General features: G+C 48.5%; 2 protein-coding genes across 3 annotated transcripts in view; one reads left to right on the top strand and one right to left on the bottom strand.

Annotated features, from left to right (window-relative positions):
- Positions 1–1,122, bottom strand: part of ZNF341 (zinc finger protein 341) — a 45,589-nt gene extending 44,467 nt beyond the window's left edge. Inside the window, exon 1 of one of the 2 annotated variants that reach the window (XM_047745747.1) lies at positions 1,039–1,122. In XM_047745747.1, the coding sequence (XP_047601703.1) occupies positions 1,039–1,069 (31 nt within the window). In that variant the 5' untranslated portion in view covers positions 1,070–1,122. Of the gene's footprint in view, positions 1–37; positions 737–1,038 lie in introns of those variants that run through there. The other variant, XM_047745746.1, reaches the window with a different exon arrangement.
- Positions 1,123–7,471: 6,349 nt separating this feature from the next.
- PXMP4 (peroxisomal membrane protein 4) lies at positions 7,472–24,115 on the top strand. Its single transcript, XM_047746267.1, is given in 5 exon segments — positions 7,472–7,705; positions 14,405–14,467; positions 16,866–17,064; positions 21,353–21,455; positions 21,458–24,115. Coding segments are annotated over 5 exon segments (636 nt in total). The 5' UTR covers positions 7,472–7,592; the 3' UTR covers positions 21,616–24,115.
- Positions 24,116–25,414: the final 1,299 nt, after the last annotated feature.

Genomic DNA, 25,414 nt, shown 5'->3' with positions numbered 1-25,414 from the left:
AGGTCTGTATCCTGCCTCCCCCTCTCCCGCAACCTACCCTGTGCCACAGTCCTAAAGTCAGTAAGGCTCCCGCCCACCCATCCATGTCCTGCAGGTGTATAGAGAGGTCTATGCAGTGTTTGCTGACTCCAAAGCCCACAATTTCCTGCGCCTGAGGTCCACTTCCACGCTTGGAACCTCCAGAGCACAGGACAATTAGATGGCACCCAGTGTTTATAGGGTTCCATCTGAGAGCACTGTGTGTCCCAGCCAAGCACACCGCTGACACCCATCGTTTCTTGATCTGAGTGTATAAAGCTCTGCACCCCAGCACGGTGCACAAAATAGGCACCTAGTGTTTCTTTGTTTGCATGTGTGAGCACCGAGTCCTGGCCTTGCACACAGGTAGCATCTATCCTTCCGTGGTCTGATTTTGAGAGACCACCTCGGGCACGAGGCACAGCTGGCCCTCAATACAAGTCGTTCGTGGTCAGGACGCCTAGTTAGGTTGCTTCAGCCGCCAAGCCCTTTCCGCCCCCGTACCACCGCCTCCCTCGGCGCGGACTTTGCGAGGCCTGTCTTCCACTGTGTTGCCTCTCCGGCTGTTCCCTCCAGGACATCCCTCCTGCGCCGACCCGAGGCCCTCGCCGCTGACGCTGTTCCTGTCCAAGGCCTTCCCCCCTCCGCCCCGGCCATGCTCCCCCGGCTGTTCTGCCCCGGTGCTCCCTCGCCTCCCCCAGGGCTTTCTCTCCTCGCAGTTCCTGTCCCGTTGTACCCCCTGCGCCGGGCCTCGGCTCCCGCGGCTGTTCTGGTCCCATACCACCGCCCTCCGCCATTGAGCCTATCTCCGCCGCTGTTCCGGTCCCGGTGCCCACCCCCCCCGCCGGGCCTCGGCTCCCGCGGCTGTTCCCGCCCGTGCCCCTCCCGCCCCGTGGCTGTTCCGGCCCCGGCGCCCTCCGCCCCGCGGCCGCCGCGTGCCCTGGGCCCGGCTCTGCGAGGACGCGGCGGGAGGGGGCGCAACGTGGAACAGCCGCCTCCCCCGGCCCCGCCGCAGCTCACCCTCCAGGGCCTCGAAAATCGTCTGCGCCATCTTGGAGCTGCCGCCGTCTCGGGAGCCGAAGCGGGGCTACGTGAGCATTGTGGGAACCGCGGTGGGGTCAGGGCCGCCAGGGGGCGCTCGGGAGCTGCCGCCGAGCCCCCTCACCCCCCAACCCCGCCCGCCGTCTGGGAAATTCAGCCGTGGTTCCCCTGTCATGCCTAGATAACCCAGCCACCGGCATGTGGATCCCCAAACCTGTCTCACATGAACCCCCAAGTCTGCACACTGACCCCATCCCAGCCGCACACAGGAGACCTCCCAATTGGGTATTGGACCCCTAATATTATCTGGACCTTCCACCCCCACCCCTGCTCGTGAGACTCCCATTTCTGCAACATGGAACTTATTTCCACAGCACACAGTATCCCCCACCTAACCCGGACCACCCAACTGTGTCACAGCGACTTCCACCTAACCCAAGACCCCTGCCTTAGCTGTGCAACACTGATTCTCACTCCTAATTGTTCCCAACCACAGCGAGCCCCATCACTATCTACTGGGAGTCACCTGTCTCCTGAAGTGCCTCCCATCTCAACCTGGTCTTAATCCCCCATCGTCTCAAGAGATTTACCCATAGCTGTTACTTAACTCCCACTTGCACCTGTTGGGGACCTCATTTCCTCTTCAGACCTCCATCCCTGCCTCCTGGGGACTGCATTCTGTCAATAAAACCCCAATACCGGCCTCAGCAACCTCCAACCCAGCCTTAAAGAAAGACTATCCAGGTCTCCCAGATCCCCCCCCCACCTCCAGTCCTAACTGGGACACCCCCACAACACTGCTCTCCATAGTTCATGCACCATTAGCCACTAATTGAGAGTTTACCATGCACTAAGTCCTATAATAGCTCCAGGATCCAGTGCTCCCTTCCCTTGGAGTTAGGGATGGGGGAAGCAGACAAATTTAATTTTTAAATCTTAAAAATTATTTAATTACTAGGGGGGTGAGGAGTTAGGTGAGCCTGGTGGTGGGTATTAAGGAGGGCACGTATTGCGTGGAGCACTGGGTATGGTGCATAAACAATGAATCCTGGAACACTGAAAAAATAAAATTAAAAGAAAATTATTTAGGTACAAGGTGTGACAGTGGTTCCAAAGAAGTACACTTGGACCACAAGGAAGAGTTGGGGAGTGTGTGGAAGGGAGAGGCAACCAGGGAGGTCCCCTCAATCATGATTTCTTACAAATGTGGCCAGATCCTCCAATTGGACTACCGTGGGTTTGACCCTAAATGTTCTCATTGTTTTTTCTTAAATATCTATATTAGTCTCATCCAAAGTAATAACCATAAAAAAATCACAATTTTCATTTTCTCATATTCACTAAATATATAACTCCTAAGAGTAAAAAAAAATAAAACAAAACAAAACAAAAAAAACTTGCTCAAAGGTCCTTTGTCAGGGCGCCTGGGTGGCTCAGTCAGTTAGGCGGCTGCCTTCTGCTTGGGTCATGGTCCCAGGGTCCTGAGATCGAGCCCTGCATCAGGCTTCCTGCTCAGTGGACAGCCAGCTTCTCCCTCTCCCTCTGCCTGCCACTCTGCCTAATTGTGCGCTCTATCTCTCTCTCTGTCAAATAAATATATAAAATCTTTAAAACAAAACAAAACAAAACAAAAAAGGTCCTTTGTCCTGTGGAACACTACCAGCCATTGTTCCTGATAAGTTGCCTCACAGACCCTCTACTTGCACACCCCCCCAAGGTCCATTTCTACTGATGAACTCCCCATCTTGCACCAAATACCACCCCTGTCTTCCCCAACACTACACCCCTTCCCCTCCCTATTCACACTTGCACAGCAAGCCCTGAGCAAATGTCCCCAAAAGAGAACCTACCATTTTCCCAGATTGCATGCCTCACCTTCTTTCCTGGGAACTTTGGAGACCTGGGGCCCTCCTCAAGCCCTATACCCCACTTTCCATTGCCTCTCTGACAGGAATGGGGCCAGGGATCCCTCCTCCATGTCTTTCCTTCCCCATTGATCCAGTGGCCTCAGATTCTTGTCATCTCTCCCCTTCAAGAGCTTCTCAATATAACTGTTCTTTTTAAAAATTATTCAAATAGGGGCACCTGGGTGGCTTAGTGGGTTAAAGCCTCTGCCTTCGGCTCAGGTCATGATCCCAGGGTCCTGGGATCGAGCCCCGCATCGGGCTCTCTGCTCAGCGGAGAGTCTGCTTCCTCCTCTCTCTCTCTGCCTGCTTCTCTGCCTACTTGTGATCTCTGTCAAATCAATAAATAAAATCTTTTAAAAAAATTATTCAAATAATATACTAATACATTCACACTCATTTAATTAGAACTGACCCTTGAACAACATGGGGGTTGGGACACCAGCCTTGCACACAGTTGAAAATCCTGTGTATAACTTCTTTTTTCTTTTAAAGATTTTATTTATCTATTGTTTGAGAGAGGAGAGAGAGAGAGAGAGCATGCACATGAGAGGAGAGAGGTCAGCAGGAGAAGCAGACTCCGTGTCAAGCAGGGAGTCCAATGTGGGACTCATCCCAGGACTCCAGGATCATTACCTGAGCCACAGGCAGTCGCTTAACCAACTGAGCCACCCAGGTGCCCCTGTGTATAACCTCTGACTCCTCAAAAACATAGCTACTAATAGCCTACTGTGACCAATAGCATAAAGTCTGTTAAATATTTCGTATGTTATATGTATTATATACTGTATTCTTACAATAAAGCTAGAAAAAATAAAATGCTATTAAAATCACAAGGAAGAGGAACATCTGGCTGACTCTGTCGGTAGAGCATGTAACTCTTGATCTTGAGGTTCTGAGTTTGAGCACCACATGGGGTGTAGAGATTATTTAAAAATAAAATCTTTAGAAAAGAGAGGGGACACTTGGGTGGCTCAGTAGGTTAAACTTCTGACTCTTGGTTTCAGCTGAGTTGCGGTCTCAGGGTTGTGAGATTAGCCCTGAGTCAGGCTTGGTACTCAGCGGGGAAATCTGTTTGGGATTATCTCTTTCCCTCCAACTCTGCCCTGCTCCCATGCCCTCCTCCCCCAGCTTGGCTCTCACATGCTCTCTCTCTAATAAATAAAGCAAAATTTTGAAAAGATTTTATTTATTTATTTGAGAGAAAGAGACACATCGAGAGAGGGAACACAAACAGGGGGAGTGGGAGAGGGAGAAGCAGGCTTCCCACTGAGCAGGGAGCCTGATTCAGGCCTTGTTCCCAGGACCCTGGGATCATGACCTGAGCTGAAGGCAGGCGCTTAACAACTGAGCCACCCATGTGCCCCATAAATAAAATAAATCTTTAAAAAAAAAGAAGGGAAAATACATTTGTAGCACTGTACTGTAAAAAAAATTCACCTGCATAGTTGAAACCCATGTTGTGCAAGGGTTAACTGTAATTTAAAATATTTATTACGGTAGCACCTGGGTGGCTCAGTTGATTCAGCGTCTGCCTTTGGCTCAGGTCATGATCCCAGGGTCCTGGGATTGAGCCCCACATCAGGCTCTCTGCTCAGTGGAGAGCATGCTTCTCCCTCTCTGTCTCTCTCCCCACTCATTCTCTCTCTCTCAAATAAATTAAAAAAGTAATAAAATAAATAAAATATTTATTACATACATATTGTGTTAGATATTGTTCTAGATGCTGGGGCATGGCCATGAAAATAAAGACTCCTTGCTTTCATGGAGTCATAGTCCTGCAGGCAAGATGGACTGTAAACAAGAAAAAAAAGAGAGAGAGAGAAATATTCTGAGACTATATATCTTTTTTCCTCTTTAGGAAAGGAAGCTACTTTAGACAGGGTGGTGAGGGAAGGCCTCTCTGAGGAGGTAGACTTGAGAATTGAAATGGAGTCATATGGAGGAAGGAAACATGTGGAACTCTTTGGCTGTATCATCTTGGGCAAGTGCAAAGACCCTGAGGTCTACATGAAAGAAGACCAAGGATTGTAAAGGAACAACTGAGGATAATAAGTGAGGTATGGGTACAGGAGGATGAGGATGGCGAAACAGACATGGCCATTGTGAGGGTTGAGGTTTAGTTCTGAGGGTGATGGGAGGTGGCACTGGACAGTAAAAGTTTCCACTAACACAAGTCTTGGTAGTTTTCCATATATTTCCATATTTTCCATATATTTCCACATATAAATCAAGTATATACATACTTGATTTTTATTTCTTCTTCAGACCTTCACAAATTTTGCTCTGTCTTACCAAAATGCTGTTCTTCCACCCTCATTGAAACACCACAAGCTTGGTGCCTTTGTCTTTGTGCCTCCTCTAAAATCTTTCCTTGATCTGCCTGGATGGGATCCCTCTCTCCATTGCTGTTCCTGTTTCTCACAGTACCTGGTACTACTGCTGTCACGTGATACTTCTCTTGGAAATCCCCCTTCCTTCCACCCCCCCCCCCCTTAATAGGAGCTCTCGAGCACCGGAGGTAACTTCACCCTTCTGGTTGGAACTCAGAGCCTGACACAGAGTAACCTGAGAAATGCTTGTTAATTGACCAGTTGACTGACAGAGCAGCTGAATGAGTTTTCAAGGACGTAGAACCCATCTCCAACAGGCTCCCCATTCGGGCTGACCCCTGCTCTGAACTTTCTGCTCCTCACCTCCATCTCCTCATCTACCCAAATCTGTCAGTCCTAGGTCCTATTTCCTTAGACAGCTTAGAGACTCCTGGTATACCTAACATGGTAATTCCAGGCATGGAGCCAAGCAGGGAGGAAGGAAAGTTTGGGAAACTTCCAGTGTCCCCTTCCACAATGAGTGCTCCAGCCACCCCAGAAATGTTAACTTCTCCCTGGAGAGAGAACTCATGAGCAGCTTAAACCAGATTCCCAGCTGCAAGGGAAAGGAAGTGAGGACACACATAGCTGGGCCCTGACTTCTTGTTCATTGGCATTGGTAGGAGAGAGCAAAACATGGCGGTTGCTATGGGCTGAATTGTGTCCTCCCAGAATTCGTATGTTGACATTCTAACCCCTAGTACCCCAGAATGTGACTGTATTTGGATATTGGGCCTTTAAAAGAAGTATTTAAGAGTAAATGAGGTTATATAAGTGGGTTCTATCTAGTACGACTGGGGCCCTAAAAAAAGAGGAAATTTGGACCCAAGTATGTACAGAGAAGACCATATGAAGACACGAGGAGAAGACAGTCAACTACAAAACTTTCAGTGTTCTTCAGAGGATATTTTTATATTTTAATGTCACATTGCCACTATTTTCAGAGGAAGGATTACCTGAATAAGCCAGTCCACTATTACTGAAAAGGAAGAAAGGGAGAAGGAAAGGAAAGGAAAAGAAAGGAAAGAAAGGGAATCCAGTTTCAGTGCTAAAATAGGCCAAGTATAATTCTTCCTTCACTGACCTCTGACACCATCTTCTGACACTGACCCAGGCAATAATATCCCAGATAAATATAACATGGCCCGAGTACTAGGGGATACCCTCACAAACCATAGCCACCACTCAACATGTAGCTGTTATCCAATGACAACTCCACACAGTGACACACATAAATTCCACCCACCAGTACTCTGGAAGATGTCAACCCCAAAGTGTACTGCTTCAACAAACATATGTTGGACACCCACCATGTGCTAAGTGCTGGGATTATAGCAGAGAATAAGACAGACAAAGTTTCTACGGTCATGGAATTTACAGCCTGGTAGGGGCAACAGACAATGGACACGAAGCAACACATAATTTCAAAGAGTGAAAGTTATATGAAGGAAATAAAAGGAATCAGCTACTTTAGATGGGACATCTAGGAAACCCTCTCTGAGGAGGTGGCATTTGATCTGAAACCTGAAGACTAAAAAGGAGCCCGCCATGCCGATAATGAATACCAGTCAGGAAAATATTAGGTGCAAAAGCTCTGAGACAGGAGCCTTCTTGGCATGCTCAAGGAACGGCAAGCAGGCCATTTGGACTGGAGAGGAGTGAGGGGGGCAAGTGACCGGGTATGAGGTCAGAGAAGGAAGCAGGGGCCAGATGATAGTCTTTCTTGTGGGCCGGGGGAAGTAGTTTGGTTTGAAGAATAAATGGAGCCCTTGAGATGTCATGTGATTTATGCCCGAAGAAGTTTGCTAGGAGCACTGTTACCCAATCGGAAAAGTCTTGGGTAGAGATGAGACCTGGCTCCTCCCAGTGTCACCCTCTCGATTCTAGGGAGGGTGGCTCCTCTTTCAGAAAACCTCCTTTCAAGCGTTCAAGTGACATATCTCCTGCCAAGCACTAAGCAAACAGGTTACCGGGTTGGACAAACCCAGGTGTGCAATTCTGGCGTCCCTTGGAGCTAGGCGGGCGGAGCCCGTTGTGATTGGTTACAAACTCTCCCACTCTTCCAGTCAGACCGCTCGTTCCCCGTGTGAGACGAGTGAGCCATTTGATTGGCGCTTCCCGTAGGAGTGACAGCAGACGCAGCCTATGAGCCCAAAGACCCGGCGGCTCGGTCCAGAGCAGCCTGCTGTGCCGCCGCAACCCGGGGCTGTCAGTGCTGGTCCTGCGGCTCGCCCCCACCCCGCGCGCCTCTCTCACTATGGCGGTCCCGCGGCAGATGCGAGCTCTGCTCCATGCGGTCAACGCACTGTTGCGCAAGCGCCGCTACCACGCTGCGTTGGCCATGCTTAAGGGCTTCCGGAACGGGGCAGTGTGAGTGGGGCCGTTGGGCTGGGCTGGGCCGGGGCTGAGGGATGGGTCCTGCTCAGGTCGGAGAAGCGGGTTCCGGGCCCGTTGCCATTCTGTGTGCCCTTGAGCAGCCCTGGTGTGTCTCTAGGCCTCGGTGTGCACTATCTGCATAGTGGGCGCTGGGGATTTGGGGTTCCCTGCGCCTTCTGAGCTGGGGCTCCCATTAAGCTGTTTCTGGGTCCTCCGTGCTTTGCAACCTGGCGCACATGCCTTGACCACCTCCCACTCCAGTCCCTGTATCCCCTCGTTTGGGCCGCCACTACCTCCCTGCTTTGTGACCTTGGGTCTGTTTGGCTTTAACGGTCCCATCTGCACAATGAGAGGTGGCCACTGGCCTCTAGCAGGCCAGTGGCGCATTGTGTGTATGCTCCCACCATTAAGCCGCGGGCTCACATCCCACTTCTCACTACTCATCTGATGACTCTAGCTCTAAGTCCCCATCCGGCCCAGAAGACTCCTGGGGCATAAGCCTTTTGCAATGACTGTAAAAGACGGTGCAGATATTTGCTGGACAAATTGATTATATCCTGGCCATCCGATCTGCTGGAAAGGAGGTCTTGGGGTCATTTCACCTGGCTGGTAACTGCAGGGGAGCTCCCTGCAGTTACTCATGCATGACAGCTGATGTGCCAGAACTAGTGATGCAACAGAGCAAACTGTACAAAGACTTGTCCTCATGGAGTTGACATGCTAGTTAGAGGAGCATGCCATGGCGGTGAGAGTGCCTCTGGACTGCCTCTGTTCCAATCTTGGTGCCACCTACCTGTGTAGTGTTTTAAGATTTATCTATTTGACAGAAAACGCACAAGCAGAGGGAGAGGGAGAGGCAGAGGGAGAGGGAGAGGCAGAGGGAGAGGGAGAAGCCGGCTCCCCGCTGAGCAGGGAGACCGATGTAGGACTCAATCCCAGGACCCTGAGATCATGACCTGAGCTGAAGGCAGACACTTAACTGATTGAGCCACCCAGGCACCCCTACCTGTGTGATTGTGAGCAAGTCAGTTAGCCTCTCTGACCCTCACTTTCTATAAAATGGGGCTGGTAATAATACTTACATCTTACTGGGGCCCCTTACTGCAATGCCAGGCTCTTGGCTTCCGTGAGAACTCAGAGTCAGGTAGGATTGGTTCCAACTGGGCCTGAAGACTTTATCAGCCATGCTTAACTGTGACTAAGGTGGGATAACATCAGTGGCCCTTTGTCAAGGTATTCTTAGGACAAAACAGAGATGAAAATGAGTCATATAGTAGCCGCCTGTGGTTATTGCCCAATGCTAGCTTTGTACACCTATTTTCAACCCAGTTGTCTTTACAGGACCCTCCCAGCCAGGGTAGTCACTTGCTAAGGTGAGGCCCTTTTCAGGCCCAGTTCCTTCATTTCAAAGCTGTGTGCCTTCATCTCTTCTGGCCTCAGTTTCATCCTCTGTAAAATGGAAACAGCCTCACCCAAATGGAGTGCTCTAAGGCAGTGATCCCGTTATGGTTCAGTGCTAAGACACTATGACCATCTGTAAGGACCTAGAGTCCAAGGTCCTAGTGAGATCAGTCTTTAAAGTACTGTGGCAGTACCAGGCATGCTTTACAGAGGAGGTGATTGTGTTGTTTTGAAGGGCAAGTTGTAATTTGCCAGAAGTAGAAGGGCAACCCAAGCAGAGGGAATGTTTGAACAAAGGCCTGGAGGTGGAAAAGAATATGCTATTTGTGCAGAGAATCCATCCGTTCAGGGAGGCAGACTTGGACGACTAAGTCATAGGAGCTTTGTAAAGTTGAACTCACTGATTTCCACTCCTAACTATATAAGTATGCATCTCTAAAAGTAAGAGCATTTTCCTATATGGCTAAATTATCATGATTATACTTAATAAATTAATAATAATCCTATAATGTTGACTACTGTTCAGTTAATAGTGAAATTGTCCTAGCTACCCCCTAAATGTTCTCCCTAAATGTTAGTTTGCTGAGACTAGACGCCTCCCAGACATCACATTGCACCTGTCATTATGTCCTTTAAATCCTTTTAAAGCCTGCGCATCCCTTTTTAAAAATTTTACTTTATTTATTTATTTGACAGAGGGAGTACAAGCAGGGGGAAAAGCAGAGGGAGAGGGACAAGTGGGCTTCCCTGAGCAGAGAGCCTGATGTGGAGCTCGATCCCAGGATGCTGGAATCATGACCTGACCTGCAGGCAGATGCTTAACAGACTGAGCCACCCAGGCACCCCATGCACGTCCCTTTTTTCAAGACATAGAATAATCCTGTGAATGGTATCAACTGGCTCCCACCTGAGTTTGAGGGCTCTGGGAATGGGGCCTGGCAGATGTACAGTGTTGGGGACACTATTCCACTTGTGTCTGGGGAATAAGGAAGGACTCTTTTCACTGTGGAGAGCTGGAGGAGGCTGAGGGCCTCTTTGTTCAGGGGAAAGAGATATAACTTTGGAGGAGGGGAGGGAGACAGCTTGCTGGGACCAGGATGGGGTTCCTGCCCACTGCTAGGTAGGGGACAAGATAAGCCATTCAGCAATAAGATTCTGGCTTCAACATATTAACATTTACAAATTTGATTTGCATTTTATTAAAGATTTTATTTTTTTATTTGACAGAGAGAGCACAGGTAGGCACAGCAGTAGACAGAGGGAGAAGGAGAAGAAGACTCCCCACTGAGCAGAGAGGCTGATACAGGTTTGATCCCAGGACCCCAGGATCATGACCTAAGACGAAGGTAGACACTTAACCCACTAAGCTACCCAGGAGCCCCTTTAATTTGTATTTTAAAAAATTAGGTAACAGGGGCACCTGGGTGGCTCAGTGGTTTAAGCCTCTGCCTTCGGCTCAGGTCATGGTCTTAGGGTCCTGGGATCGAGCCCCACATCGGGCTCTCTGCTCAGCAGGGAGCCTGCTTCCTCCTCTCTCTCTGCCTGCCTCTCTGCCTACTTGTGATCTCAGTCTGTCAAATAACTAAATAAAATCTTTAAAAAAAAAAAAATTAGGTAACATTAGGGGTGCCTGGCTGGCTCAGTCAGTGGAGCATGCGACTCCTGATCTCCAGGCTGGCTCACCTATGTTGGGTGGAGAGATTACTTAAAAATAAAATCTTTTTTTTTAAAGATTTTATTTATTGAGAGAGAAAGAGAGCATGAGCCAGGAAGGGGGGTGGCAAGGGAGAGAGGTAGGTGTGGAAAAGGAGAAGCAGGCTCCCCACTGAGCAGGAAGCCCAATGTGGGGCTCCATCCCCAAACCCTAAAACTATGACCTGAGCCAAAGGCAGACGCTTGACCGACCAAGCCACTCAGGTGCCCCTAAAAATAAAATCTTAAAAATTAATTTAGGTAACATTCAGAGACGCCTGGGTGGCTCAGTTGGTTGAGTGTCTGCCCTCAGCTCAGGTCATGATCCCAGTGTCCTGGGATCCAACCCCTCATCGGGCTCCCTGCTCAGTGGGGAAGTCTGCCTCTCCCTCTCCATCTGCCTCTCCCCCAGCTCATGTTCTCTCTCACTCTCTCTCTTTCGAATAAATAAATAAAATCTTCTTTAAAAAATTAGGTAACATTCTGGGGTGCCTGGGTGGCTCAGTGGGTTAAGCCTCTGCCTTTGGCTCAGGTCATGATCTCAGGGTCCTGGGATCGAGCCCCACATCGGGCTCTCTGCTCAGCAGGGAGCCTGCTTCCTCCTCTCTCTCTGCCTGCCTCTCTGCCTACTTGTAATCTCTGTCTGTCAAATAAATAAATAAAATCTTAAAAAAAAATAGGTAACATTCAGAAAAGGCATAAAAAGTTAGACGCTTTGGGACACGTGGCTGGCTCAGTCAGTGGAGCATGTGATTCTGATCTCAGGGTTCTGAGTTCAAGCCCCACAATGGGAAAGAAGCCTACTTAAAAAAAAAAAAAAAAAAAGTCAGATGCTATGAAGTCCTGCCCACTCCATTCCTCTGTCACCGAGTCCCCCTCCCTGGAGGTGACACCTGTGTCCAGTCTCATGTCTCCCTCCAGAAATACTGTCTGCATATACAAGCAGATACATATATTTTTCCCCACACCTTTAAGACAAGTTTTATTTTGAAATAATTTAGGTTTATGAATTACTTCATTTTACACAATTTGACATTTTATACATCTCGTTCTAATATATCCTGTAGTGCACATAGAGCTGTGTCAGTCTCTCACATCTGTGTAGCATTCCACTCAGTGGTGGGACCATTATTTATTCATCCGAAAGTCCCTGTGGGTGGACATGAGTTTGCTTCGGGTCTTTTGCGGTTTCTAACAAGCCTGTGATGAATAGTCACAGATACTCATATGACAACAATACATAGGTCCTGCTCATTGTGTCAGGAGGCCATCAAGGATTTTTAGACCTTGTAGCTTGGCAAGATCAGGACCTAGAGCTGGAGAATTTGGTAGGGCCAGAGGGAGTCCAATAAAAAAGAAGAAAGGAAGAGACACTAGTGTTGGTTGAACTAGAACTTTGACATGTGCTATGTCCTTAACTGCTAGAAGCAACTCTGAAACGGAGAATACTTTTTGCTGGAGGGAAAAGGGAGACTCAGAGAGGTTAAGTGATTTATCCAAGTTCACACGCAAAAAGTGGCAGGGCTTTGGCACCAAATATACAGGATTTCCTTTCCACTACCCACTTGAGTATAGTTAAAACAATGGGGGCGCCTGGCTGGCTCAGTCAGTGGAGCAATGCAGTTTGATGTTGGGGTTCTGAGTTTGAGCTCCACATTGGGTGTGATTATTTAAAGATAAAATCTTTAAAAAACCAACAAAAAACAATGAAGGAGAATGTATACATGCTCACATAATCCCCAGTTGTTCAAATGAGGAGGTAAAAGGAGAATCAGGGAAAGAGGTTTGAGTCTTAAAAAGAGGCATTTCTGTAACACTTAAAATGTCTGTTCTGGGACACCTGCTGGCTCAGTTGGTAGCTCATTTGGGGCTGTTGATCTCAAGGTTATGAGTTCAAGTCCCACTTTGGGCATGGAGCCTACTTTAATTTTTTTTTTTTTTTTTGACAGAGAGAGAGATCACAAGCAGGCAGAGAGGCAGGCAGAGAGAGAGGGGAAGAAGCAGGCTCCCCGTGGAGCAGAGAGCCCGACACGGGGCTCGATCCCAGGACACTGGGATCATGACCTGAGCCGAAGGCAGAGGCTTTAATCCACTGAGCCACCCAGGCGCCCCTGGAGCCTACTTTAAAAAAAAAAAAGTTTATTTCAATTATTTTAATTTTTTAAAAATATTTATTTATTTATTTTAAAGAGAGAGGGAGAGCACCCAGTGGGGAGGGGCAGAGGAAGAGGGACAGAGAGAATCTCAAGCAGACTCCTTTCTGAGTGCACTGAGTGTGGGGCTCAGTCTCACCACCCTGAGATCATGACCTGAGCCGAAATCAAGAGTAAGACTGAACGTTCAACTGACTGAAGCCACCCAGGTACCCCTCAATTATTTTAATTTTAAAAGCAATGTTTAACCATTACAGATCATTTTGGAAATATGGAGAAGTTAAAAAAAAAAAAGACAAAAGTAAATTCCTGTATTCCTCTGGCTCAGGGAACATTGCTAATAACAATTGTGGCATATTTCCTTCCAGTTTTTTTTTTTTTTTAATCCCCTTTTAGAAAGCTGAGGTCCTCTTGTGTATCATAGTTGGAAAGAGGTACATTTTGAATAGGTAGAAGGAAGTATGAGGTTATTCAGCAACTATTGTAGGGAATTTATTAACTTTAAGATAGACCAAGCTAAAGGTAGAACCTTCCAGAAATTACCTTCCCTCACAAATAATTAAGGGCTGCTCCAGAATCAGTCACAATCCTGTATAGAGCACATTATTATACATCAAGCACCATGCAAGGTGCTGGGGACTCTGCAGAGGATACATCAAACACAGTCCCTCACAATGCCTACCATCTAGGGGAGGAAAGAACTAATCAGAATAGAAAGAAACTACGAGTAATTGAGTCATTAACGCAGGACTGTAAAACGCTGCAGAGAAGCTTGGAGCTCTGTGGTCTTGAAAATACTGCCCTAACATGGTCTGGTGGATAAGAAGCCTCCACAGAGGGGCCGCTGAGACTTGAAGGCTGAGGAGTTCCGGAGGGAGCAACTCTACACTACCAACTGGGTGGGGCCGGTGGAGGCCTTTTTTTTTTTTTTTTTTTTTAAATTTTTTATTTATTTGTTTGACAGAGAGAGAGATCACAAGTAGGCAGAGAGGCAGGCAGAGAGAGAGGAGGAAGCAGACTCCCTGCTGAGCAGAGAGCCCGATGTGGGGCTCGATCTCAGGATCCTGAGACCACGACCCGAGCTGAAGGCAGAGGCCTAACCCACTGAGCCACCCAGGTGCCCCCAGGTGGAGGCCTTTGACACACATCGTCCCCTTTCATTGAAATTATAACCACCCTCTAGCCTGACATCCCTTTTGGCTATTAGGCAAACCGAGGCTCAGAGAAGTTAAATAGCAGGCCTGAGGCCCCACTACCAAGAAGGTGTCAGAGCTGGGATTTGAACCCAGATCCAACTTGAAAGCCAGCCTTATCTCCCCTTCCAGGGTGACGTTAGGATTAGGGCTGAAGGGGGTGGGGGGTGGGGGGACAAGGCATCAGAGAGCCGGGAAAGAAACTGTGAGGCAATGATGCCATCCATAGTAACTGTTTCCTTTCATTTCTACAGCTATGGAGCCAAAATCCGGGGCCCTCACGCACTGGTCATGACCTTTCTCTTCCGGAGTGGCAGGTACCCACCCCCTCCACACACCCCCAGACTGGGGGAGAGTGCAGTCAGCCCTCAATGCCAGGACCCTTGCACTAGCTTCCTAGTCAGGTCGAGCCCCGCCCACCACCTCCTCAAGTACAACTGTGATCCTTTGAGTCCTACTCAGAAACTCTCCGTGCTCCCACAGTCCTCTAGAGAAGCCCAGCTTCCTTCCTTCAAAGGCCCTCTCCAACTAGTGTTGAGCGCTGGCCGATGCATGGAGATGTTGAATCACTGTATTATACACCCGAAACTAATATAACAGTGTCTGTTCACTATATTAAAATAAAAAAAAACATAAAATAAAAACTTAAAAAAAGGGGCGCCTGGGTGGCTCAGTGGGTTAAAGCCTCTGCTTTTGGTTCAGGTCATGATCCCAGGGTCCTGGAATCGAGCCCCGCATCAGGCTCTCTGCTCAGCGGGGAGCCTGCTTCCTCCTCTCTCTCTCTCTCTGCCTGCCTCTCTGCCTACTTGTGATCTCTGTCTGTCAAATAAATAAATAAAATCTTAAAAAAAAAACAACTTAAAAAAAAAGGTCCCTCTGCCGCCTGGGCGCCGCTGCATGCCCATATTCCTCCCTTCCAGCCCCTTGGAGTGCTCCCGGCTCCCGGGACTCCCGGCCACGCCACGTGTGGCTCCACCGCCACGTTTGCTCGTGCAGTAACCCCCTCCAGGTGCGCCCTTTCCTCTTCACCCCACCTTTATTTACATGTTGGCAATGCATACCATTATGTGAGGAGCACTTCTTAGGAGAACTGTCCGTGACCTCCTTGGCTCCCTCAAACATCTTGGTCTTCCTCCATCCGCCATAGCTTTCCCCTCAGGACACTTCTCAAAAACCACTCTGTGGCCTGGTTTTTAAAGTCTGTAGCCTCACCTGGCGCTTAGAACAAGCGCACATGGACAGCCTCTTGGCCAATACCAGCTCCCAAGATTTTCTCTTTTCATATTTTTATTTAGGATCTCTCCCTTTATTTACTTATTTTTTAGATTTTAATTATTTGAGAGAGTGTGAGCACAAGCAGGGGGAGGGGTGGAGGGAGAGGGAGAAGCAGACTCCCCACTGAGTAACAAGCCTGACCCAGGGCTGGATCCCAGGACCCCGGGATCATGACCTGAGCCGAAGGCACAAGCTTAACCGGCTGAGCCACCCAGGTATCCCTAGAAACATTTTGAAGGCAAGATTAGCACCAACAGTTAACTGGGAAATCCACCTTTCTTGCATTAGAACTGGCAACACTAGAGGCACTTGGCTGACTCAGTCAGTAAAGCATGGGACTCTTGATCTTGGTGTCTTGAGTTTGAGCCTCATGTTGGTCACAGCGTTTACTCAAAAAAAAAAAAAAAAAAAAGTTAAAAAATAAGAGAACTGGCAACTCCAGGCTCATGTTCCTCTGAAGCGAAAACCAGCTGACTCCTGGCTATCCTCACTCACCCGGCAGATTTCCACAGGTTCCAGTAGACCCACTTAAAGGCCCTCATCTAGCCGTGAGAGCGCTTGATTGCAGGATCCTTGAATTGACCTCCCAGAGTACACGCTGCCCTTCTCCCTGTGTTCTCTCACTGCCCCTTAGTGACTTAATTTTAAAGGATAAATAGAATCCTTGCCCGACTTAAATGTGCACTTTTGTCAGGATAAAGACAAAACTGCACGTCCCCACCTCTCCTCACGTTCTTTCCCCCCTACATTCTCTGCTCAGGCTTTGTTTCTCTCTGTTCCTTTACTCCCCACTCTCTGTCTCTCCTCCGGACCTTTGCACGTGCTGATCCCTCTGCCTAGGATGCAACCCCTCTCCCCTCTCCATCTCATTGACTCCTCATCCTTCGGATCCCAGAGTCATCTCTAGTCAGGGTGAAAGTTTGACCTTTGCTTTGTGATAATTTATGTTTGTCTCTCCCGTTACATCATATACCTCATGAAGGCAGGAAGCTTTTTTCCTCAGAATCCTATCCCTAGTTCCAGTACATAGGAGGCTCTCCCTTACTCCCTCCTTCATGACTTCATATGCTTATGCCAAAAAGTAATTTACTGAGCACCTACTAGGTGCCAGGCCCTGTTCTGGGCCCTGGGGATCAACAAGCCAGGTGTAGACACCACCCTCTGGTAGCTTCCACTGGGGTGGGGTGGGAGCGGGAGGAGAATAAGCCTATCAATGTCAGCTGGTGGAAGAGCTGTGAAGGTAAAGGAGACAGGATGGTCAGGCTAGGCTCTCTGAGGAAGTGACCTGGAGTCAAGTAGTCAAGTCCGAGGACATGGAAGCTAGAGGCCTGGGGCTGAATGAGCCTGGGCCAGCTGCTGGCTCAGGTTTGCATTCCCCGGGGGAGAATGCCCTCGGAGCAGTTGGGCCCGCACTCACTAGGGGTCCCTGTGTTTGTGCAGCCTCCGGGAGAAGCTGCGGGCCATTCTGCAAGCCACGTACACCCACTCCCGGAACCTGGCCTGCTTTGTGTTCACCTATAAGGGCCTCTGCGCCCTGCAGGCCCACGCGCAGGGCGAGACCTACCAGGTGCACTCGTTCCTGGCCGCCTTCTTCGGGGGCTTGCTGGTGTTTGGAGCTAACAATAACATCAACAGCCAGGTAAAGACCCTTCCCCAGGATAGGGCTCAGGGCACAGAGGCTGGGACAGGAAGACTGGTCTGGGTACAGAATTCGGGGTGGTGGTCAAAGAAGATGAGGGTTTTTTTTTAAGATTTATTTATTTGACAGAGGAAGAGAGCATAAGCAGGGGGAACAGTGGGGAGAGAGAGGGAGAAGCAGACTCCCTACGGAGCATGGAGCCCGGTGTAGGACTCGATCCTAGGACCCTGGGATCATGAACTGAGCCAAAGGCAGAAGTTTAACAACTGAGCAATCCAGGGGCCCCCTAGATGTTGTTTTAAAGTCCTTCTTGGGTGACATGAAAAGTTGGTAGCCCCTCCCTTTGCCTCCCTCCAATTTATTAAATACTTTCAAATTATAAAAATCGTGGTTTATTTTCGCATTTTAAAAATGCAGAGGTTGGGCGCCTGGGTGGCTCAGTGGGTTAAGCCTCTGCCTCTGGCTCAGGTCATGATCCCAGGTCCTGGGATTGAGCCCCGCATCGGGCTCCCTGCTCAGCCAGGAGCCTGCTTCCTCCGCTCTCTCTGCCTGCCTCTCTGCCTACGTGTGATCTCTGTCTGTCAAATAAATAAAATCTTTTAAAATAAATAAATAAATAAATAAAAATGCAGAGGCACCTGGGTGGCTCAGTGGGTTAAAGCCTCTGCCTTTGGCTCAGGTCATGATCCCAGGGTCCTGGGATTGAGTCCCGCATCGGGCTCTCTGCTCAGCAAGGAGCCTGCTTCCTCCTCTCTCTCTCTCTGCCTGCCTCTCTGCCTACTTGTGATCTCTGTCTGTCAAATAAATAAATAAAATATTTTTAAAAATACAGACTAAGCACCCTCTGTATGTCTGGGGCACTTCTAGGTGCTTGGGGTGTATCATAATAAAATTAGAAAATAAATTGAAAAGAAAGCTTCCAACCCCCTCCAGTTCTCAAACCGCTGTCCAGGAATACTTTAACTGTGTCCTTTTTTTTTTTTTTTTTTTTTTAAGCCTTTTTTTCTTTAAGATTTATTTATTTGAAAGAGAAAGCATGAACCTAGGGGCAATGGGAGAGAAAGAAGCAGACTCCTTGCTGAGCAAGAAGCCCCGCATGGCCTTGATCCCAGGACCCTGAGATCATGACCTGAACTGAAGGCAGAGGCTTAACCCACCGAGCCACCCAGCCCTCCCACTTTAACTGTGTCTTGTGTGCCCCTTCAAAAATTGTCTGTGCTAGCATCTGTACACACCAGGAGTTTTTCACCAATGAGATCACACCGCACTCTTTCTTCACAGAATGATGTATTTAGGAAATCTTTCTTGTCAGTCCATCATTCTTTTTTTTTTTTTTTTTTAAGATTTTATTTATTTATTTGACAGACAGAGATCACAAGCAGGCAGAGAGGCAGGCAGAGAGAGAGAGAGGAGGAAGCAGGCTCCCCACTGAGCGGAGAGCCCTATGCGGGGCTCGATCCCAGGACCCTGGGATCATGACCTGAGCCGAAGGCAGAGGCTTTAACCCACTGAGCCACCCAGGCGCCCCTCCATCATTCTTTTTAACACCAGCAGAGCTCTCCATTGTGTGAATCGACTGGCCTTGATTTCCGCAGTCTCCTCTGGATGGACGCTTAGGGGGTCTGTAGTCCTTTGCCAGGACACACACACATTTGTCTACATCTTTGTTTGGATATGTGTCAATCCATCTGAAATTCCCTTACCACAGAACTATGGAATCCATAGATATGAGCATTTTGAATTTTGAGAAAGTTTCCCAAGGGCTTTTTGGGGGGTTTTTGTTTTTTGTTTTTTTATTTGGTTAGAAATGTCACTGGTCTATGAACTTCTAGGGGCTAGGAATCCTGGTCATACCATCTCCTTCTCCCTCCCTTCCTTTCCCTGACCCCGGGTAACAACTACCCTGACCTCCATTTCTAAAATTTTGTTATATCAAAAATGTTACGTAAGTAGAGTCATTGCAGTATATAACCTTTGGTGTTTGGCTTTTTCACGCAGCATAATTCCCTAGAAATTCATCCAAGTTGTGTGTGTATCGATAGCTCATGCCAGGTCAAGGGCGCCCCACACTTTGTTTAAACATCCACCCACCGACGGACATCTGGGTTGTTTCCAGCTCTTGGCTATTAGAAATACAGCTAAGAATATTCTTGTACAAGTTTTTGGGTGACCATAGGTTTTCATTACTCTGGAATAAATGCCCAAGAGTCCAGTTGCTGGGTCATATGATACATGCATGTTTAAGTTTTGTTTTGTTTTGAAGATTTTTATTTATTTATTTGACAGACAGAGATCACAAGTAGGCGGAGAGGCAGGCAGAGAGAGAGGAAGGGAAGCAGGCTCCCTGCGGAGCAGAGAGCCCAATGCGGGAATCGATCCCAGGACCCTGGGATCATGACCTGAGCCAAAGGCAGAGGCTTTAACCCACTGAGCCACCCAGGCACCCAATGTTTAAGTTTTTTTAAGATTTTTATTTTTAAGTATTTCGTAATCTCTGTAGCCAATGTGAGACTCAAACTCAGAACCCCCAGATCAAGAGTTGTGTGTTCCACCTACTGAGCCAGCCAGGTGCCCCATCCATTTTTTTTTTCAAGATTTTATTTATTGGGGCGCCTGGGTGGCTCAGTGGGTTAAGCCGCTGCCTTTGGCTCAGGTCATGATCTCAGGGTCCTGGGATCGAGTCCCGTATCGGGCTCTCTGCTCAGCAGGAAGCCTGCTTCCCTCTCTCTCTCTCTCTCTGCCTTCCTCTCCGTCTACTTGTGATCTCTCTCTGTCAAATAAATAAAAATAAAATCTTTAAAAAAAAATTTTATTTATTTATTCATTTGAGAGAGAGAGAGCTCAAAGAAAGCACGAGTGGGGGAGGGGCAGAGGAGGAGGGAGAGAATCTCAAGCAGACTCCACACTGAGCTCGGAGACCCACGCAGGGCTCGATCTCCAGACCCCTGGATCATGACCTGAACTGAAACCAAGAGTTGGATGCTTAATCGACTGAGCCAGCCAGACACCCCCATGCATGTTTAATTTTTTAAGAACTGCCAGTCTGTTTTCCAAAGTGACTGTACAATTTTACATTCCCATCAGGAATATACAAATGATCCATTTTCTCCACATCCTAGCCAGCATTTGGTTTATCACGTTTTATTTTTTTTTAAGATTTTATTTACTTATTTGACAAGAAAGAGATCACAAGCAGGCAGAGAGGCAGGCGGGTGGGGGGTGGGGAGCAGGCTCCCCACTGAGCAGAGAGCCCGATGCAGGGCTCAATCCCAGGACCCTGAGATCATGACCTGAGCCGAAGGCAGGTCATCGTCAACCCACTGAACCACCCAGGCGCCCCGGTTTATCACGTTCTTAACTTCAGCCATTTGATAGGTGTGCAGTGCTTCCATTGTGGTTTTAATTTGCATTTCCCTAATGGCTAATGATGTTGAACATCTTTACATGTGCTTATTTTCTATCTGTAGAACCAGTTCGGTGAAACATCTGTTTGCATCTTTTGCTTATTTTCTAGTTGGATTGTTTCTTTTTTTTACCACTGAGTTTTGAGAGTTTTTTAAAAAAATATATATCCCAGGGCACCTGGGTGGCTCAGTGAGTTAAGCCTCTCCCTTTGGCTCAGGTCATGATCCCAGGACCCTGGGATCGAGTCCCACATCGGGCTCTCTGCTCCGCCCCCTCCACCGCCTACGCTTGCCTCTCTGCCCACTGTGCCCATGCAGGGCTCGATGCAGGCCTCGATCCCAGGACCCTGAGATCGTGACCTGAGCCAAAGGCAGAGGCTTAACCCACTGAGCCAGCCAAGCACTCCAAGCTTCCAACTTTTGACTTCAGCTCAGGTCATGATCTCAGGGTCTTGAGATTGAACCCCGTGTCATGCTCTGCACTGAGTGTGAAGGCAGCTTCAGATTCTCTCTCTCTCCTTCTTCCTCTGCCTCTCCAACTCCCCCAATAAATAAATAAATAAAATCTTTAAAATACCTACTACCTACCACTTCAAATCATCTTGCACACTAGCTTTGAAAAACACTGACCCAGGCTGTCTCAGTTAGAAGAGCATGAGACTCTTAAACTTGGGGTCATGGGTTCAAGCTCCACGTGGGGTGTAGAGATGACTAAAATAAGAAAAAAAGAAAGAAAGAAAGAAGAGAAAGAAAGAAAAAAACCCTGATCCCATGTGCAGTAGGTGCCCAGGACGCAGGGGTGGGCTGAAGGTGTCCCGGTGGCTGGGAAACCGCCCCCCCAACTCTGGTCCCTCCCGTAATCCCCTGTCATTCCCTCCCTGCAGATCACATGTACCTGCTCTCACGAGCCCCTGTTTGCCCTGTGCCGCCTGGGCGTGGAGAAGGGCTACATTCCTGAGCCCAGGTGGGACCCATCCCCGCTGTTCACCGGCTGCTGTGGGGGCTGGTGCTGTGGCTCTTTGAGTACCACCAGCCCACTCTGCAGCCTTCCCTGCAGTCCTCCATGACCTACCTGTACCAGGACAGCAATGTCTGGCATGACATCTCAGACTTCCTCCTCTACAACAAGAGCCTCCCCTCAAAGTAATGGGGGCCCCGAGGTGCTGATGGGGCGTCCACAGCCGAGATCGGCTCCATCGGCGAATCCCCCTAAAGGATCCTGGCCTCTCAAGATCATGGTTCTCAGACTCCAACTTGTATTGTCCCAAGGTTTCATTTGCCAAAGCAAAGCACTGATTTCCAAGTCCCGTTAAGTCCTCTCCATTGGTGGAATGAGTGGTGAATTGGGCTGCAGGGCCTCAGACTGATTCCAGCTGTGCTGCTGGCTAATGTGAGACCAGGGAACACCCTCCCCCCACCCCACCCCCGCTCTGGGCATCAGGGGTCAGCGAGCCTAGAGGGCCCTGAAGTCTCTTCCTAGTAGCTTATGGTCTTTGACCATTCTGTGTACCAGGACTCCTTGCCGGTGGGGGGAAGAGGGGGGCGGAGGCAGCAAATATGTTTTTAGAAAAAATTGAATTCCTGGGCTCAGGTGTTGCTCTAGTGGAAAAGCTCTAGAATTCCACTGTCCAATGGAAGCACAGTGTGATTCGCACATGTAATTGAAATTTGTTTTAGAAGCCACGTGAAAAAAGTAGGAAGAAGCAGGTGAGATTAATCTTAATTATATATTTTAACCCAGTATTTCTAAAATATTGTCATTTAACATCTGAAAATTAGTATAAAAATTAATGAGATATTTTATATTCCTCGTTCTTATACTAGGTCATCAGAATCAGGTATGTGGTGTATACTTAGAGTGTATCCCAATGGGGACCAGCCATATTTCAAGTGCTCAGTAGCCGCATATGGCTGGTGGCTACCATATTGGTTAAAGGAGATATGGAACACTTCTATGCTTGCAGAAAATTCTAGTGGACAGTGCAGATACAGGGCTAGGGAACATGGGTTTGAGTCCCCGCTCCACCACTGTGTAACCTTGGGGAAGGTTTCTTAACCTCTCAGAGCCTCAGCTTCTTATAAAATGAAGATAATCATAATAGACACATTGGATTTGTAGAAGTGTAAGAGCTGCTATTACTACTAATTACTTCCATTAGTGAGCTCCTGCTTCCTCCCGGGTGCTTTGCATGTATTATTTTTAACCCATACAATGACCTTGCAGGTTTGTATTTTGATCCTCATTTCACAGATGTGGACACAGAATCAGAGCCGGGAAGTCACTTGCCCAAGATAATCAAGATAATAAAACCAGTATGATAGCCAAATCAGGGTTTGAAACCCAGAGCTGTCTGAGTTCAATACCCGTGTTGTTGTTGTTCTTTTTTTTCAGTGCCTTATGTTAAATTTAGAAACCTAATCTATGCTATGCAAATGTTAACTAGTTCTAGGATGGAGTCCAGAACATCGTGCAAACTCAAATGCCCTGAGGGGTCTGGCAAGGGGTATAAATGAAAACGTTGTGCACTTGGGAGTGATGGTAACCTGGGGAACTGGAGACTTATGTGCCAGTACGATTTTTAAAATCACTGGTGCTGGACAAACCAAACCAGGTCTCCAGGAAGATGTGGTCCATGAGCTTCCAATGTGAGACCCTTGGTCTAGTAGGAATACTCCAGTCTCTTTTTAGAAATTACTAGTAGAAATGTGCACATGAGTCACTGGTGATCTTATTAAAATGCAGATTCTGACTCAGTGAGTTTGGGGTGGGGCCAGAGAATCTGCCTTTCTCACAGGCTTCCAGGTGCTGCCGTTGGTGCTGCTGGATGGAGCCGAACCTCGAGTAACAACCTCGAGTAGTAGGGAATCATGCGCAGCCAGCCCAAAGGAGGAAGCCGAGTCACAGAGCTGTTAAGTAATCATGGTGGGATTAGGCCTGCTTCTGACAGCAGTGCTCTCAGTCCTGATATATTACACACTTGGAGAAGGTGATCTGGAAGGTCCCGCATTCCCTGTGTGGAGGCTGAATGAGATCCGGAGGTCAGGAGAGGAAGGGGGAGGCCATCAGCAAGCAGATGCTGGGGGGCTCTGCTCAGTCCCCTCCAACTTCGCACTTCACCGCACACCAGCCAAACTCTTCCAACTGCCACTGCTGTGTCCTTTCTGCCTGAGGGCTCTCGTTTGCCACTGGCACCTGCTCTGCCACCCACAGCAGGTCTGGAGGATTAACACGGGCAATCACTCTCTAAGGTGGACACCCGCAGTGGCTCCCAGAGATCCCCGGCCGGACTGAACTCTGGCTGCCCACAATGATCACTTGCTTGATAACTGTGCCCACCCCCGCCCTTCCCTGTCTCCTCCATCCCTAACGTAGGATCACTTCCCAGAGGAACCACTTGCACTGAAATCCTTGTCTCGGGCTCTGCTGTTGAGGAAACCGAAACTAAAGCTGGCCTCTGGTGCAGCAGGCTGAAAGCCAGTGGAGGTTTGGACAGAGAATTCGGAGGAAGAGTGCCGGGGCTTGGCCCTGTTTTCTCGGGCAAGGGACTTCACCGTTCTGTACCTGTTTCTTCATCTGTAAGAGAGGCGTGCTAATTTCAGTGGCCTCACAGCACAATCTGGAGGATTAAACAACATGATGAGTCTAAGTAAGCACCTCCGTGAATGTTTGCTGTAATGTCTACTATAGCAATCAAAGGGAGGAGGAAACGTGGTCCTAAGAACTGAGTAGCCCCTGCTCTTAGCCTCTCCTACCCCCCCAACTGAAGGTAGAGCCTTGGCTCCCTGCCTGCCCAGCATCCCCCACTGCTGCGGGGGGCTGGCCGGCTGCACCGCCGACTGTCTCTGCTCTCTAAGAATAGGTTTCCCTCACAGATGGCATCTCTCCGGATCCTGCCAGAGCATCTGGTTCCCCCAACTGCTCACTCCAGGGAGCGAGGCTGTGTGGTCCTTGCTGAGGAGCAGAGCTCTGGCTTCCAGCAGACCTGGGAGGAGTCCCCGTTGGCTCCCTCCTAGCTGAGCTTCTATTTCCTAAGATATGTAAAACAGGCATTGCCAAAGGGCCCTTGGAACACAGTAGGCACTCTGTAAGTGCTAGTTCCTGAAATAGTACGACGATTTACGTGTTTATTAAGCACTGGCCACATTCCTACGAAGTCTTCTGATCTGCAAGACTATAAAAAATAATTTTCCATCCATAGCCCATGCTCATAGTACAGAACTTACATGATACAAAAGGTGTATCACAAGGAAAAGTTGGGCTCCTTCCTGCACCCAAGTTCCGCCCCCAAACCCCCTCTTTTGCCAGAGGCACTCAACTGTTAGCACTTTCTAGTATGGCCTTTCCCAGATAGTCTGTGCACAGCCACCTATCTTTGTCTTATGAGAGACTTTTTTAGAGGATTTTATTTCATTTTTAATTTTTTCCCCCTTAAGTAGGCTCCATGCCCAGCATGGAGCCCAATAGGGGCTTGAACTCACAACCCTGAGATCAAGACCTGAGATCAAGAGTTGGATGCTTAACCAACTGAGTCACCCATACACCCTTAAATACTTGATTTCATCTTTTTTAAGATTTATTTATCTCAGAGAGAAGGAGAGAGAGAATCTCGAGCAGACTCCCCGCTGAGTGTAGAGTCCAACATGGGGCTCGATCCCACGCCCCTGAGATCACGACCCTAGCTGAAATCAAGAGCTGGGTGCCTAACCAACTGTGCCACCCAATTGGGCCCCTAAAGATATTATTTTTTATTATTTTTTTATTTTAAATTTATTTTATTTTATTTGTTTTCATTTGACAGAGAGAGAGATCACAAGTAGGCAGAGAGGCAGGCAGAGAGAGAGGTGGAAGCAGGCTCCCCGCTGAGCAGAGAGCCCGATGTGGGGCTTGATCCCAGGACCCTGAGATCATGACCTGAGCTGAAGGCAGTGGCTTAACCCACTGAGCC

The sequence above is a fragment of the Lutra lutra genome, chromosome 9, assembly GCF_902655055.1.
Source record: "Lutra lutra chromosome 9, mLutLut1.2, whole genome shotgun sequence".
In the NCBI taxonomy this organism is placed as follows: domain Eukaryota; kingdom Metazoa; phylum Chordata; class Mammalia; order Carnivora; family Mustelidae; genus Lutra; species Lutra lutra.
This window is presented reverse-complemented; position numbering and strand designations above follow the sequence as displayed.